Below are 15555 nucleotides of genomic sequence, written 5' to 3'. Positions count from 1 at the left end.
TAGCACTTAGCACTCCTCATTTATCTTAAACATGATGTCAAACTATTAAGAATAATAGTATAAGGAGATCTACTTGAAAGTTGGAATACACTAATGAGTTAAAAACTCAAGCATAAGCACAGGCTTAAAACAATATTTTAATGAGAGATGGAGACAAAGGCTCCAAAAGAGACAAGAACAAGAGGAATCAGAATGGATCAGTATTTCCGAAGTGTGCATTTTTAATCCCTAAACCAACAAACTAAAACTAAACGGAAAACTTAACAAGATACAGATCTGAACTTCTTCCAAGGAACCTGGAAGAGAAAGAATTAAGACTGGAATGTAATTAAAGAACTTTAGCTAGTATTTATATCCTACTGATTATTATCTATGTTTCTTGATATTCCCCACCAGAAGAGGCGATGTTAAGAAGTCACATAGATCATCTGGCAGCCAACTATTGAAGATCCAGAAGAGAAACTAACAATAAGTTAGTCCAACATATTTTTGATTGTGAAACGGTTATTAGATGGAAGAATATTATTGTCTCTAAGCCATGTTTAATGGACAGGTTAGTCACAGTTTTGCAAAATACTAAATTTGTAGAGTTGATAAGTTTTCGTTTTATTCTGCTATGTCATTCCATATACAACAAGATAGACTATCGGCTATTTTATCACCAGATACGTGTTTATAATACAAGCTCTCGCAGGTATATATATAGTGCCAAATAACAAAATTCATTTAAGACAAAAAAAAAAAAAAAAAAAATTTTAAAGCTTGACATTCAACATTGTTCATTCTTCAGAAGTAAGTTTATGGCTCCACGATGAGCTGTATTTATAGGGAGCATGTAATTTACACATGAAAAAACGTGATTAAGCAATCAATAAAAAGAAGACATGTGGCATCTAGGCCAAAATAGTTACTCCAATAAACTTGTGACAGGAAAGAAACAACAGGATTTTCCAGAATAGGATGAGGTCAGATGAAGCAAGTACTAGAATGATAATGCAGGAGGTCTACTAAAGAGTACTTATTTTTCCTAAATTAGCAGCGCATCTCTATAAGCTGAATGTGAATTCTTACCCTGTCTAGTTTGCTAGTGTTTGATTAGTAGTTTGCTAGTGTGAGAGGAGGTTATCCTTCGGCAAAAGGTTATCTACACTCTATAGCAATATGACAGCATCAGAAAAATCACAAGGCTCTAATGTTATTATTTCTGAAGATATAACTGCATTATGACATACATACATACATACTTTTGTGTTCACTACTAAAATCACTTTCAAGCAAAATAAAAGATACAAGATTTAAGTTGGATAAGTAGACGATACCATTACAAAAGATTTAAAGCACGAGTTCAAACATAACAAAGAGTCTATCTTGATGGAACCACAGAAGTGCTGAATCAAACAGAGTAAAGTTTAGGTGAAAGTCTTGGCTCAATCACAGTAGCAAGTGGAAACTTTTTAGGTGTGGAGAGCCCAAAAATCTCATCCATGTCGAGGTCCTCAGGAGTCATATTATCAGGCAATGACCAGTTAAATCCATGTATAAGATTAGCTAAGCTAGCTTGAATCACCTTAAGCCCCAAGTTATAACCCGGGCACATCCTTCTCCCAGCTCCAAATGGCAAAAGCTCAAAATCATGTCCTTTAACATCAATGGACTTTTCGTGGAACCTCTCCGGCTTGAACGCCTCAGGCTCGTCCCACAATGTAGGGTCTCTTCCAATAGTCCATACGCTCACAAGGACCCTGGTTCCTTTCTTAACGTCGTAGCCTGCTACCTTACAGTCTTCTCGACACTCACGTGGCACCAACATTGGTGCCACGGGGTGCAGTCGCATAGTCTCTTTGACTATTGCCTCTATGTAAGGAAGATTTGGAATGTCTTTTTCTTGTACCCATCTATTCTGCCCAATTACTCGATCCAATTCTTCTGTAGCCTTTTTGAAAATCTCTGGCTTCTTTAGCAGCTCTGAAATTGCCCACTCCACTGTCACTGCTGAACTCTCGGTTCCACCAGCAAGCATATCCTGATTGTGCAATTACACATTTTACTCTTGTCGTCAACTACAACAAAGCATCGAAAACAAATACAAATATCCTGACCAACTTGACTTTCTATTTCCTAATTTTTTCTTGTAATTTATCTACTGTTGGATTCACTCCATTGTCCGTTCTACTTCGACAGAAAAGTGGGCCAGATATCATTTCAGTAACATTATCAACAGGTCAATTATTACGGGCATATTATTTTTCTTGTTTTTTTCAATACGACAGACCCGTACATAGCCAACTAAATTTCGGGTTCCACAATGTCTTGTCAATGTCCAGTAACTCCAATTGGGTGTAGGAAGTCATAAGTACTGTCCACCCGAGTGGAGCAGAGCAATAGGGATCTAGTCTGTGGTTAATTAAAATTATTCTTAACTATAATCTATGTACCTTTTAAGTTTTCCGTGCTATTAAGCAGACGTGAATCCCTCATTTTTAGAGGATACGACTTTAATCTATTACTACGAACCCACTACGGCTTTCATTGGACAAACACATTTTGGAAAAAGAAAATTCGAAAAAAAGGAAAACTTTTTTACGGACAAACGGGTCCTAAGTATTACTCCTATTATTTTCTTTCTATAGTCCTAACTTAAAGAGATTATGAGAAATATGAATTGATATCATTTCTTTATTACAATACCTGAGTGAATGCTTTGACTCCATGTCTCTCCAGCTTAACTTCCAACGTCGGATCATCAGCAAGCTGCAACAGAACATCAACCATGTCCTTAGCAATGTAATTCTCCACTCCATTTCTCCTAACGTTATGCTCATCGATAACATGCTCCAAAAACTTGTCGAATTTCTTGCTCACAAATTTCATCCTCTTAACATAACCTTGTAAGTCCATGAAATCAATCCAGGGAATAGAATCTCCAATATTAAGTACACCATTTAGCAAGAACAGCTCGTCCAACATCTTCTTAAATTCCTCAGGAGTCGCAATCGAGTTCTCGGATTCGTCCAAATACCTCTTCCCCAGTACCATCCTGCTAATAACATTTAAACTCAACGTCGTCAAATAATCTTTCAGCACAATTGGTTTCCCTGATATTTTATTCAAATTATGGAGCAGAGAATGCAACTCCTCAGCCCGAATATACTCGTATGAATCGAGACGTTTCGGGCTGAATAATTCCATTAGGCACATTCTACGTGCCTGGCGCCAATATGGTCCATAAGGAGACCATGTAATATCTGAATAATTGTAAGTTGTGTACTTCCCGGCGGCCGTTTTAGGCCTGCCTACAAAGTTAATATCCATTGATTTGAGGAAAACCTTGGCCATTTCGACGGAAGAGCCAACAACAACGGGGAAAGTCCCGAATTGGAGTTGCATAATTGGCCCGTACTTGAGTGAAAGTTCGTGGATTGAGCGATGAGGAAGATTGCCGATAAGGTTTAAGTTTCCGATGATCGGCCATGGTTTTGGGCCTGGAGGTAAGTTGAGTTTTCTTTGGCGAAGAAATTTGGAAAGGAGCAAAAGAAACAGAGTACCAAGAAATACTGCTGCATATGCAGTCAAGTTTGTACCTTCCATTGAATTATTGGTACTTTTGTTGGTGAGTCAGTGATTTGTAAGAAGACAGAATGTGTTTGTAAGTTGATTTAATGGTGGAGTATATGGTTCCCCGAATAAACTGTATTTATAGTGTTGGAGAGAAGCTTGAATAGTACTACAAGTATATATTTTAAGTAGTATTTTTCAATTATTTTTCCTTACTTTAAAATCTGTGATCCTCATTTTCTGTTATTCTAATCTAATGGGGAGAGTGAACTTCTGTAAAGAAACAATCTAGTATATTTTTCCTCGAAACTTTGTTTCAGTTGCCTTTGGTTTTCCAGGAAAGTATTTTTAAGTTCTTCAGTACCTTTAGCAGGGTGTGAAAATACTACTACTTTGACTAAAATAATAAGGTACCCCACAAAAGAAAGGAACAATTTTTATATTTTAAAAAAGAAGGTTCCCCACAAACCACTAATTGGAAATAATTCAGTGAAGTTTCACCAATTAAAATATAATATAAGTCAGAGCATTTGAAGTTCATATATTTGTGATTTTAATTTTTCTAAATTATTGGATTTTAAATTTATAATTTATATATATTTAATAATTTTTTAAGTCGAACTCGTAGTTAGCTCAGTCCTTGGTTTATAGTTTATGAAACTTCTAATGAACCAAACAGAAAAAACGACTGAAGAGTTGCAAAGTTTCTTCGTTTTTCCATAATGTGGAAAAGACATTTTTGTCGTTCCATGTTTGTTACATGAGAAACGAAACTTTGTAAGAGTTGGCACGAAATTACCTAGACTTTGAGACTTGCCTTGAGACCGTTGACTTTAAATATATTTTGACGTACACCGTACTCTTAAATAATACTCTACTACATAAATCGGAATACTTAAATTATTCGCTACAGTCGTATTATATTTTTCTAATTTGTAGAGTGTTCGATTTCATACTATAGCAACGAAATAAAGCACTCTTGAAATATGAAACAAACCGTGTCAAGTGTCAACAACAATAAGGGCCTTTTTCTGGCGCGAACACGACATTCAGCCGAACCCAGTAACTTTTATCTTTACCATATATTTGTCTTAAAAAATTTATCAAATATGTATAATTTATTATTTAGAACCCAGTAATTTAAACAAATTAGATTCTCGAACTTATAAATTTTAAATCCAGGCTCCGCCTCTACCTTTTTCTTTATTTTTTTTCTCTTAATAAGCAAAGAAATTTCATTGGTTTGGCCCTTTAACCACTCTAAGTATGAATTTATTATCATCAAACAGTGGAGGGCTGCTACCCTAACAACCATCCAACCGAGAAAGAAAATTAAAAATTGCTTGTAATATAGAGTATATCAAAAGTGCAAGAAGCTGATGAAATTTTATGGAAAGTGAGAAGTCAATCGTATTGGTTATAGACTTATAGTCCAAGTCTGTAAAGATGTGGGGTCACTTAGATATATTAGTTAGTGGAAGATCCCAAACCAAGAAGGCATTTCGCCAGCAGCCATGGAGAAATTCTCGTATTGCGACCCGATTAATCCGGTTAAGACTCATTTAAGGGAAGGCATTCACTAATTTTTTTATTAATACCTAAGACTCGAACTTGAAGGGTATGATTAATGTTGTGTGGTCAGTAATATTGAATCACAAGCCATGAAACAAGGATGACTCTAGACGGCATCGATCAATGGGATGACGAATTATAAGACATCATTATTTGTTATGAAAACGGACCTTAACTTTAATCCAAGCGCAAAAGCTAATTCACGAGGTGAAAAATTATTCAAAATTATATAAGAATATCTATTCCTTCAATTAGAGGTGTGCAAACCGAATCGGAAAATCGCATCAAATCGTAAATTCAAACCAAATCAATTAAAAATCCTAATTAGGTTTGGTTTGGTATTGAGTAAAAAAAAATCCGAACCAAACCGACATATAAATATATAATTTTTATATATACTTTTAAGACTTTTCATAGAATATTTCTTTTAAAAATATCTAGAAATATTTGCGATTCTCTTATTGTGATGACCCAAAAGGTCATCTTATGTTTTAGAACTCGAATCTGCGCTCTTAAGCCTTAAAAATCTCATTTTTACCCTTTTCGATTTGCGTGCGCAGTCCGGACAGGTTTTCGGAAAGTTTTTATGTTGAAAACTAATGAAAATAAGAATATTTGCCTTAAAAGTTAATTTTAGTTGATTTCGATCAATATTTTTGGTAACGGGTCCGGATCCGTGCGTTGACGGTCCCAGTAGGTACGTATCGAATTATGGGACCTGGGCGCATGCCCGAAATCGAATTCGGAGGTCCCTAACTTGAGTTATGAATTTTTGATAAAAATTAAAAGTTTAAAATTATTTATTTTTAAGAATTGATTGATATTTGGCATTGTTAGTATCGGGTCCGTATTTTGGTTCCGAAGCCCGGTACAGGTTCATTATGATATTTAAGACCTGTTTGTGAAATTTGGTGAGAAACAGAGTTGATTTGATGTGATTCAGACGTCCAATTGAGAAAATAGAAAATTTAAAGTGTTCTTGAAAATTTCGTTTGATTTGGTACTAAATTCATAGTTCTAGGTATTATTTTGGCTATTTGATCGCGCAGGCAAGTTCGTATGATATTTTTAGACTTGTGTGCATGTTTGGTTTGGAGCGCGAGGGCTCGGGTGAGTTTCAGATAGGCTACAGAGTGAGATTTAGCTTGGAAAACACTACTGGGCATCTGATATTATTGCAGGCCTCTGATCTCGCATTTGCGAGATCAAGCATCGCAATTGCGACCTCTGAGAGGTTCGTATTTGCGAGCTTCTCATCGCAAATGCGAAGAGAAGCTGGGCCAATAGTTTTCGCATTTGCGAGTTTTCTTTCGCATTTGCGAAGGGAGTCGGGGAAGGGCAGTGATCGCAAATGCGATTATTTAGTCGCATTTGTGAAGATTCAAGGTTGCATTTGCAAACTTATCTTCGCATCTGCGAAGGCAGCAGAAGTGTGAAGCGCTTCACATTTGCGATGACTCCTTCACATTTGGGAGCTTCGCATTTGCGAAGCTCAGGTCGCAAATGCGCCATCTGCAGCTGATCAAAATGACTTTTGGACGGGAATTTTCATTCATTTCCCAAATTTTCAAGACCTAAAACACAAGAGGCGATTTTTCCAAAGACCATTTCTTCCCCAAATCATAGGTAAGTGATTCTAAACTTGTTTCTTTCAATCTTTCACTACATTTTATAAGATTTCAACCTAAAATCTAAGGTTTCATGGTAGAATTAGGGGTTTTAGGTAGAAACTAGGAATTTCAAAAATTTGGGTATTTAGACCTCAATTTGGGGTTGGATTCCAAAACTAATTATATATTTGGGCTCGGGGGTGAATGGGTAAATGGATTTTGGTCCAAACCTCGGGCTTTGACCAAGCGGGCCCGGGGTCGATTTTTGACTTTTGTTAGGAAAACTTAGGAAAACTGTAATTATGCATTAAAGTTGATTCCTTTAGCAATAATTGATGATATTAAACTAATTATGATTAGATAGAGTGGGTTAGAGGTGAATTCTAAAGGGAAAGCGATACTTGAGCAGTGAATGGCTTGCGAAATTGAGGTAAGTATCGTGTCTAACTTTGGCTTGAGGGAATAGGTATTGTGTGAGTATTTGCTATGTGTTTTGTTGTTGAATACGATGTATAGTTGAGGTGACGAGCATCTATGCGTTGTGGTCGAGTCATAGCATGCGAGTGAAATTCCATTCTTGCAAATTTGTAGTCTTAAATCTTGTTATCCATACTTATTGTTATTGTTGAAATGTTGGGAGACTTGTATTCGGTTCTACCAAGGTTGATAATATTGTGAATATTGATTCGATGTTGAGATGTTAAATTGTGAAAGTAATCATTGATGAAATATTGATTTCTTTGTGAAACTTCTCTCTATCCGTTGTTATTGATTCTGTGATTGGTGAGGAGGAGTGTAAAGCACGAAGGGTGATGCACTGCATGCATTATTTATATTGTGAGGAAGAGTGTAAAGCATGAAGGATGATGCCGTGTATATTATGAGAGGTTTAAAGCACGAAGGGTGATGTCGTGTATATTATGAGAGGTTTAAAACACGAAGGGTGATGCCGTGTATATTATGAGAGGTTTATTGCACGAAGGGTGATGCCATGTCGTTCTATTTATTTATTTGGTGAGGTTGAGAGTAAAAGCACGAAGGGTGATGCCGTGCAGTTCTCCTTGCTATTTTAATTGCTCAATTCGTTTAAGGATTTTTGGTTTAATTCTGTCTTTTCATTGTTCTCACTCTTTATGTTGTATTCCCCCACTGTATGTTCCCTTCCCATTATTTTTGCGTTATTTCTTTATTTATTGTTGTTGCCACTAGCATGATTATACTGTTCAGGTTATATGTGGGTATCTTGTCCTAGCCTCGTCACTACTTCGCCGAGGTTAGGCTCGACACTTACCAGTACATGGGGTTGGTTGTACTGATGCTGCACTCTGCACTTTCTGTGCATACTTTGATACCGGGTCAGGTTGATCAAGATTTTGCTATTAGTCCGTTGTCCGGAGACTCAAGGTAGATCTGTCGGCGTTTACAGACCTTGAAGTCCCCGTCTACTTTTTATGTCACTGTTGTTTTCTTTCATTCAGATAGTTGTATTTCTTCCAGACTATTACTTATAGTAAATTCTAGAATGCTCGTGAATTGTGACTCCAGATCCGAGTGGTAGTAATTAATACAGTTTTATAAAATTTCGCACCTTTTATATTTCACCTTAGTTAATTTTTGTTATTTACTAAATAGAAATAAGGAATTGGTTTAACGTTTTCTAACGTTGGCTTGCCTAGCAAGTGAAATGTTAGGCGCCATCACGGTCCCGTCGATGGGAGATTTTGCGTCATGACAGTTGGTATCAGAGCACTAGGTTACATAGGTCTCACGAGTCACGAGCAAACTTAGTAGAGTCTGAAGGATCGGTACGGAGACGTCTGTACTTATCTCTCAGAGGCTATGAAGTTTAGGAACAATATCATTTTTTTTCATTCCTTATCGTGCGACATTGATTTTTGCTTGAAACCTATATCTCGTATTCCTTTGTATCCATTCGTGTATGACATTGCACACTTGGTATCAGTTGTGTGTCGACGATTCGTGATGCTGCAGATGAACTACGAGGGAGCTAGAGATGCTCAAACATTGCCTCAACATGTGATTCCGACTGAAGATGCAGACGTATTAAGAGATCACCCAGTGAATCAGGTGGGGGATGCAACGGACCTTGGCATCTGGTTGATTTATACAAGCTCTAAAGGTTAATATTGTGGACCATCGGACGTGGTGAACTATGACTTCGTGCCGGGGAGTGGGGGGAGTCCACTATCAATGGATGGATTGCAGGGTCATGTGTTATATCAGTTTTGGCCTAAAATGTATATATGTGGTACTGAAAGGTTCCCCAAAAATTTACACATGTTTAAGGCCTGAAATTTTGTAGAGGATAAGGTTGGTACTTGCGGTATGTCCGCCTACTTAATAATCCTATACTTCAGTACAAAAGGAGTTAGAGAAACAACTTTAAATTTACAGAAGATCTACTCAGCGTGGACGTCATGGTTGCGGATTTTGGGATGCTTCGGAGGAAGTACAGTGGTTGACGAGATTCTAGACTATGTGGTTTGCGCCAAGATTTGTCTGTATGGAGCTCTACTTTTGTGATCGTTGTGTATAAATAGGGGTAAGGGTTACCTTTGAGAAGAATCGAAGAGTATGTTAAGAAATGGGTCAGCTCAATAGTGTTGAATCAGCATAACAAAAGAAGAAATTGGCCTTGGGAGAGATAATTCTCCACAGGTGTTCGTGGCAAGCCTATGAAGAGGGCAGACCAGTCAATACAACACCGCCCACTTGGCTCGGTTCTCATAAATGATTTTGAAAGAGTTTGTTTCCCGGACTCTCCGTAATGCATGGCGCATAGGGTTTGAACGATTGCGTCAGGTCACCATGACGGTGTCATAATATGCCATCGGGTTCAATAAGTTAGCCCGTCATATTCCTACTTTGCTTCCTACAGCCAGAGAGCGAGTCCACAGACTCATTAAAAGACTTAATTATGATCGTAAAATTTTGTATGACTCGGGAGCTATAGGCTGATTCTTCATTTCCACTAGTAGTAGAAATTGCCAAGATATTAGAACGTGTTCAGGGTGAGGAAAAAGGAAACTAAGGAGACCAAGATTTCTCGAGGTTTTGGGGGATTCAGTGGATTCTACTCTACGAGTATAAATCATTATGGCGGGGGCTCGGGTAGTCGGCCAGTCCAGTTCGCACATCGAATTAATCGAGGTACTCCAGTAAGTTCTTTTAATGCACCACCGACATAAGTGTCCTACAATGGTTATTCTAGTTATCTGGCACAGACTCAGTATGAGCAGCCAAACCCGCAAATGGGTTGTTATGAATGCGGTGATACTAGGCACATCATGAGAAAATTGTCCCAAACTTGGGAGAGCCATATTTCATCAAAGAACTCAGGCTACGTGCCCCATTGCAGTTACTACACCACCCACACGACCAGTTAAGGGTGGAGGACATGCGGGTAGAAGGCATCCTAGAGGTGGAGACCCAACCGTTGTTATATTTGTTTTATGGTATGGTGGAGGTCGTTACATCAGATGGTGTCGTTATAGGTTCGACCTCGATTTAAAATAAAGGAATAATTTTCGTAACTTGATTCGGTTCTGAGTATCGAGACGAGTCCTCCTATTGTGCTCCACTTATGAGTGGGCTTCGTAATTCTATAATCTACTTATGTGTCTACTTCTGTTGGGAGGTTTTATGGAGATAACTACACATATCATTCCATGATGGACTCTAATAAGATCCGTGAGGCTAAAGGTGCCTTTCTGGTACTTTTTTCGGTATGTTTTGACGTATTTCCAGATAATTAATTACAAATTGTGAATTATATGCCTTACCAGTGTGGGGTTCATTATGTATTATAATTTTGGTTAATGAAAGTTATTTAAAAGGAGAAAATGGAAAGTTTCAATTGGCAAGATGTGCATATTACTTGTGATTCAGAACTGAGGCCGAGGTCCTCGTATTTTAAAATAAATTGATATGTTTAAACCGGGCTATGAGCTGCGGAGGAAGTTATATAAGGACGAGATCCTTGTGATAAAAAAATTCTTGTGTTTAAATTCTCCCTTGTGAAATTAAATTTGTACGATAGTACTAACAGGGAGTTATGCCTGCTAGGCTTATTTAAAAATATTTGTATGAAATTCTTTATGCATACTTGCCAAATTCGTGTTGTAATATTGAGTTGTAACCTACGAGGTAGGTTCACACCCAGGTGGCGTTAAATGTGACTCGTTAATTCGGGTAAATAATTATGAGGTCTTCATGCCTCGCATCTCGTTATTAGTATTGTGAAGGTTTGAAACGAGATTTTTGTTAACATGAAGTTAATTGATGATTCTGTAATTGATTATGAACAAGTATTAAGACCAGATTGACCCAGAAGGGTGCCTCATTTAGATGGTTAGACGAGTGTGAGTTGAGCTTTCAGAAGCTCAAGACCGCTTTGACTACAATACTAGTGTTGGTATTACCCACAGGTGCAGGATCGTATACGGTATATTGTGACGCCTCTCACATTGGTCTTGGTGCAGTATTAATGCAAGATGGTAAGGTAATTTTATATGCGTCGCGGCAATTGAAAGTTCACGAGAAGAATTATCCTGTTCATGACTTAGAACTGGCAGCCATTGTTCATGCGCTGAAGATTTGGAGGCATTACCTCTACGGTGTCTCGTGTGAGGTATTTACTGATCATCGTTGCCTTCAGTACCTGTTCAAACAAAAAGATCTTAATTTGAGGCAGAGAAGATGGTTGGAGTTGTTGAGAGACTATGATATCACCATTTTATATCACCCCGGAAAGGCCCATGTTATGGAAGATGCTTTGAGTAGAAAGGCTGTGAGTATGTGCAGTCTTGCGTATATTCCGGTTGGTGAGAGGCCATTAGCTGCATATGTTCAGACTTTAGCTAACCAATTCGTGAGGTTAGATGTTTCAGAACCTAGTCGAGTTCTAGCTTGCACAGTCGCTCGGTCTTCTTTATATGAGCACATCAGAGAGAGGTAGTATGATGATCCTCATTTACTTGTCCTTAAGGACATGGTGCGGCACGGTGATGCCAAAAGGTTGCTGTGGGGGAAGATGGAGTTCTGCGAATGCAGGGTCGTATTTGTATGCCTAATGCGGATGGGCTTCGTGAATTAATTCTTGAAGAGGCGCACAGTTCCAGATATTCTATTCATCCAGGTATCGCCAAAATGTATCAAGATTTGCAGCAACATTATTGGTGGAAGAGAATGAAAAAGGATATAGTTGCATATGTAGCTCGGTGTCTGAATTGTCAGCAAGTTAAGTATGAGCATCAGAGACCTAGTACGTTGCTTCAGAAGTTAGAAATTCCTGAATGGAAATGAGAGCGTATCACTGTGGATTTTGTTATTGGACTCCCACGGACTCAGAGAAATTTGATGCAGTTTGGGGTCATTGTGGACAGGTTGACCAAGTCAGCACATTTCATTCCAGTGGCAGCTACCTATTCTTCAGAAAGGTTAGCTAAAATTTACATTCGTGAAACTTCTCTCTATCCGTTGTTATTGATTCTGTGATTGGTGAGGAGGAGTGTAAAGCACGAAGGGTGATGCCGTGCATGCATTATTTATATTGTGAGGAAGAGTGTATAGCACGAAGGGTGATACCGTGTATATTATGAGTGATTTAAAGCACGAAGGGTGATGCCATGTATATTATGAGAGATTTAAAGCACGAAGGGCGATGCCATGTATATTATGAGAGATTTAAAGCACGAAGGGTGATACCGTGTATATTATGAGAGGTTTAAAGCACGAAGGGTGATGCCGTGTATATTATGAGAGGTTTAATGCACGAAGGGCGATGCCGTGCCGTTCTATTTATTTATTTGGTGAGGTTGAGAGTAAATGCATGAAGGGTGTTGCCGTGCCATTCTATTTCTTTATTTGGTGAGGTTGAGAGTAAAAGCATGAAGGGTGATGCCGTGCAGTTCTCCTTGCTGTTTTAAGTGCTCAATTCGTTTAAGAATTTTCGGTTTAATTCTGTCTTTTCTTTGTTTTCACTCTTTATGTTGTATTCCCCCACTGTATGTTCCCTTCCCATTATTTTTGCGTTATTTCTTTATTTACTGTTGCTGCCACTAGCATGATTATACTGTTCAGGTTATATGTGGGTGTCTTGTCCTAGTCTCGTCACTACTTCGTCAATGTTAGGCTCGACACTTACCAGTACACGGGGTCGGTTGTACTGATGATGCACTCTGCACTTTCTGTGCAGACTTTGATACCGGCTCAGGTTGATCGAGATTTTGCTATTGGTCCGCTATACAGAGACTCAAGGTAGATCTGCCGGCGTTCACAGACCTTGAAGTCCCCGTCTACTTTTTATGTCACTGTTATTTTTTTTCATTCAGACAGTTGTATTTCTTCCAAACTATTACTTGTAGTAAATTCTAGAATGCTCGTGAATTGTGACTCCAGATCCGGGTGGTAGTAATTAATACAGTTTTATAAAATTTCGCACCTCTTATATTTTACCTTAGTTAATTATTGTTATTTACTAAATGGAAATAAGGAATTGGTTTAACGATTTTCTAACGTTGGCTTGCCTAGCAAGTGAAATGTTAGGCGCCATCACGGTCCCGTCGGTGGGAGATTTCGGGTCGTGACACTTATGTGATGTAATATTTAGTTTAATATGAAGTGCTCTATTTTTATTAACTTTAAATAATGAGTTGTACGATCACTTTCTTATCAAGTGTTAGTGAAATGCGTCAATCTCTTTGTTCTTCCATATTCATATGTTTAAATATATTATATTCTTATATCTTTTTTGAATTTGAATTTATATTTCAATAATTTAAAATTAAATAGAATATATCATTATATAGGTATCATATGATTTTAGTTTAATTATTAAATTCAGTTAACCTTGAAAGTGTACATTAACGAAAAAATATTGTCAGATGACTAAAAAAATAACTATCATATGCTACTAAGAAAATTCTCCCATAAGAATATATATTACTAGAAAACTGCCTAATTTCGTCCAAGAAAACCGACCGATATCGGCCGGAATTTGAGAAAAAACGACCGATTTCCGACCGCTTTTAATTAGTCAGAAAAATAATGGTCGCTAAGGTGTTGCGATAGAAATTGATCGAAATTTTTCGACTGAAAACGGTCGGTTATTTCAACGCGTTGACTGACAACAAAGATAAATATACCGACCGAAATCGGTCGGTATTAATTAAATTTTTTATTTTTTTTATTTTTCAAATAGAGACCGACATCGGATGGAAGTTTAAATATATTATAATTTTATAATTATTTGTAAATTGTAATAAACCAACCGAAATCGGTCGGTATACTAAATAAATAAATAAATTTAAAAAGATATATCCGACCGACTTCGGTTTCGAAAATTTCAAGATTCTGCAGATTTCATTTGAAATTTTCGACCGAACTCGGTCGGAATTTTTGAATTTCTGGGAAAAAAAAATGATATTTCTGACCGACTTCGGTCGGTTTTCTAGGTAAAAACCGAGCAGAATATGCATGCTTTTAAGCTACACCACCTGCCAATTACAACCAATATCTATCCTATAATGACAGAATTATATTGCTTCCATTCAACCATAATTAACCGACAACAACAACAATTAACCGACAACAACCACAATAACACCAACAATTAACCAAGAAAAATAATTAACCAACAACAACAATTAACCAACAACAATGCTAATAACAACCACAACCACAATGCTAAAAATAACAATGCCAACCACAACCACAACAACTATACAAATATTCAATAACAAAATAATATCAACAATACAATCATCATTCATAACTATTCCCAACTAAATATTCACAAATTCAAGATTTTGTTTAGCAATACACACCATCAATGAGTGTTTTGTATTGCATAATCTCCATCTTTACTACTAGAACCTTCATCGTCGACATAGTTCGAAGGATCATGACGAGAAGGATTATGTCACGACCCAAAATCTCACATGTCGTGATGGCGCCTATCTCAATAATAGGCAAGCCGATAACATCAATAACCCACGATTTCCTTTAAGTTTGAAAATATAATGTTTAAACACAATCCAAAAATCTTGCAAATACCGATACAAACACTCCCAAAACCTGGTGTCACTGAGTACATGAGCATCTATATATTACAAGTCTAGAAAACACAGTCTATAATGATCTGAGACCAAATATAATAAACAAGGGGATAGGGAAGGAGAGACAAGGTCTGCGAAACATGACAACTACCTCTAAATCTCCGAAAAATCAACCGTGTGAAAGAATCAACACCCCCTGTGTCCGAGATCACTTGGATCTGCACATGAAGTGCAGGGTGTAGTATGAGTCAACCAACTCAGCAAGTAACAATAATAAATAAGGAACTGAAAGTAGTGATGAGCTTCTCAGCTAAGTTCAAATATAATACTTTCCAACATAAAAGGGTAGGCATGCTTTCAAGTTCAACATTTAAAACTTCACAGTAATTTCATATCAAATTTGATTGAAACAAAAAATAATATTTTTCCGAAATTTCCAAAATAGTGATATATGACAACTGAAGTGCAACAATAATGAAATCAATGCATCCTCTCAGAGTAATAGTCACTCAGTCCTCTCATTCACTCCAACCTCACAGTCACTCATTCCTCTCAATCACTCAGCACTCGCACTCAGTAGGTACCTGTGCTCACTGGGGGCGTGTACAGACTCCGGAGGGGTTCCTTCAGCCCAAGCGCTATATCAAGCCAATCATGACATATAACAATGAAACATGCTGCAGTGTACAGTTCGATCCCATAAATATCCTCATAATTAGGCCCTCAGCCTCACTCAGTCA

General features: G+C 37.5%; 1 protein-coding gene across 1 annotated transcript; it reads right to left on the bottom strand.

Moving 5' to 3' along the window:
* Positions 1-1173: 1173 nt before the first annotated feature.
* On the bottom strand, positions 1174-3713 carry LOC104101557 (trimethyltridecatetraene synthase-like). The gene is made up of 2 exons (XM_009609035.4): positions 2689-3713; positions 1174-2023 (listed from the first exon to the last, which is right to left on the bottom strand). Exons 1-2 carry the CDS (start codon positions 3586-3588, stop codon positions 1394-1396), a joined length of 1530 nt encoding a protein of 509 aa, XP_009607330.1. The 5' UTR covers positions 3589-3713; the 3' UTR covers positions 1174-1393.
* Positions 3714-15555: the final 11842 nt, after the last annotated feature.

This window comes from Nicotiana tomentosiformis, chromosome 3 (genome assembly GCF_000390325.3).
Source record: "Nicotiana tomentosiformis chromosome 3, ASM39032v3, whole genome shotgun sequence".
Lineage (NCBI taxonomy): Eukaryota > Viridiplantae > Streptophyta > Magnoliopsida > Solanales > Solanaceae > Nicotiana > Nicotiana tomentosiformis.
Note: the sequence above shows the minus strand (reverse complement) of the source record. Positions and strands in the feature narration are given on the sequence as shown.

What these genes read in the sequence shown, in the direction of transcription:
- LOC104101557 (XM_009609035.4), bottom strand. Translation starts at nt 3,588, where the DNA reads ATGGAAGGTACAAACTTGACTGCATATGCAGCAGTATTTCTTGGTACT. An exon ending in GAGTCAAAGCATTCACTCAG is followed by an intron (nt 2,024 to 2,688) that starts GTATTGTAATAA and finishes TTGCACAATCAG; the next exon opens with GATATGCTTGCTGGTGGAAC.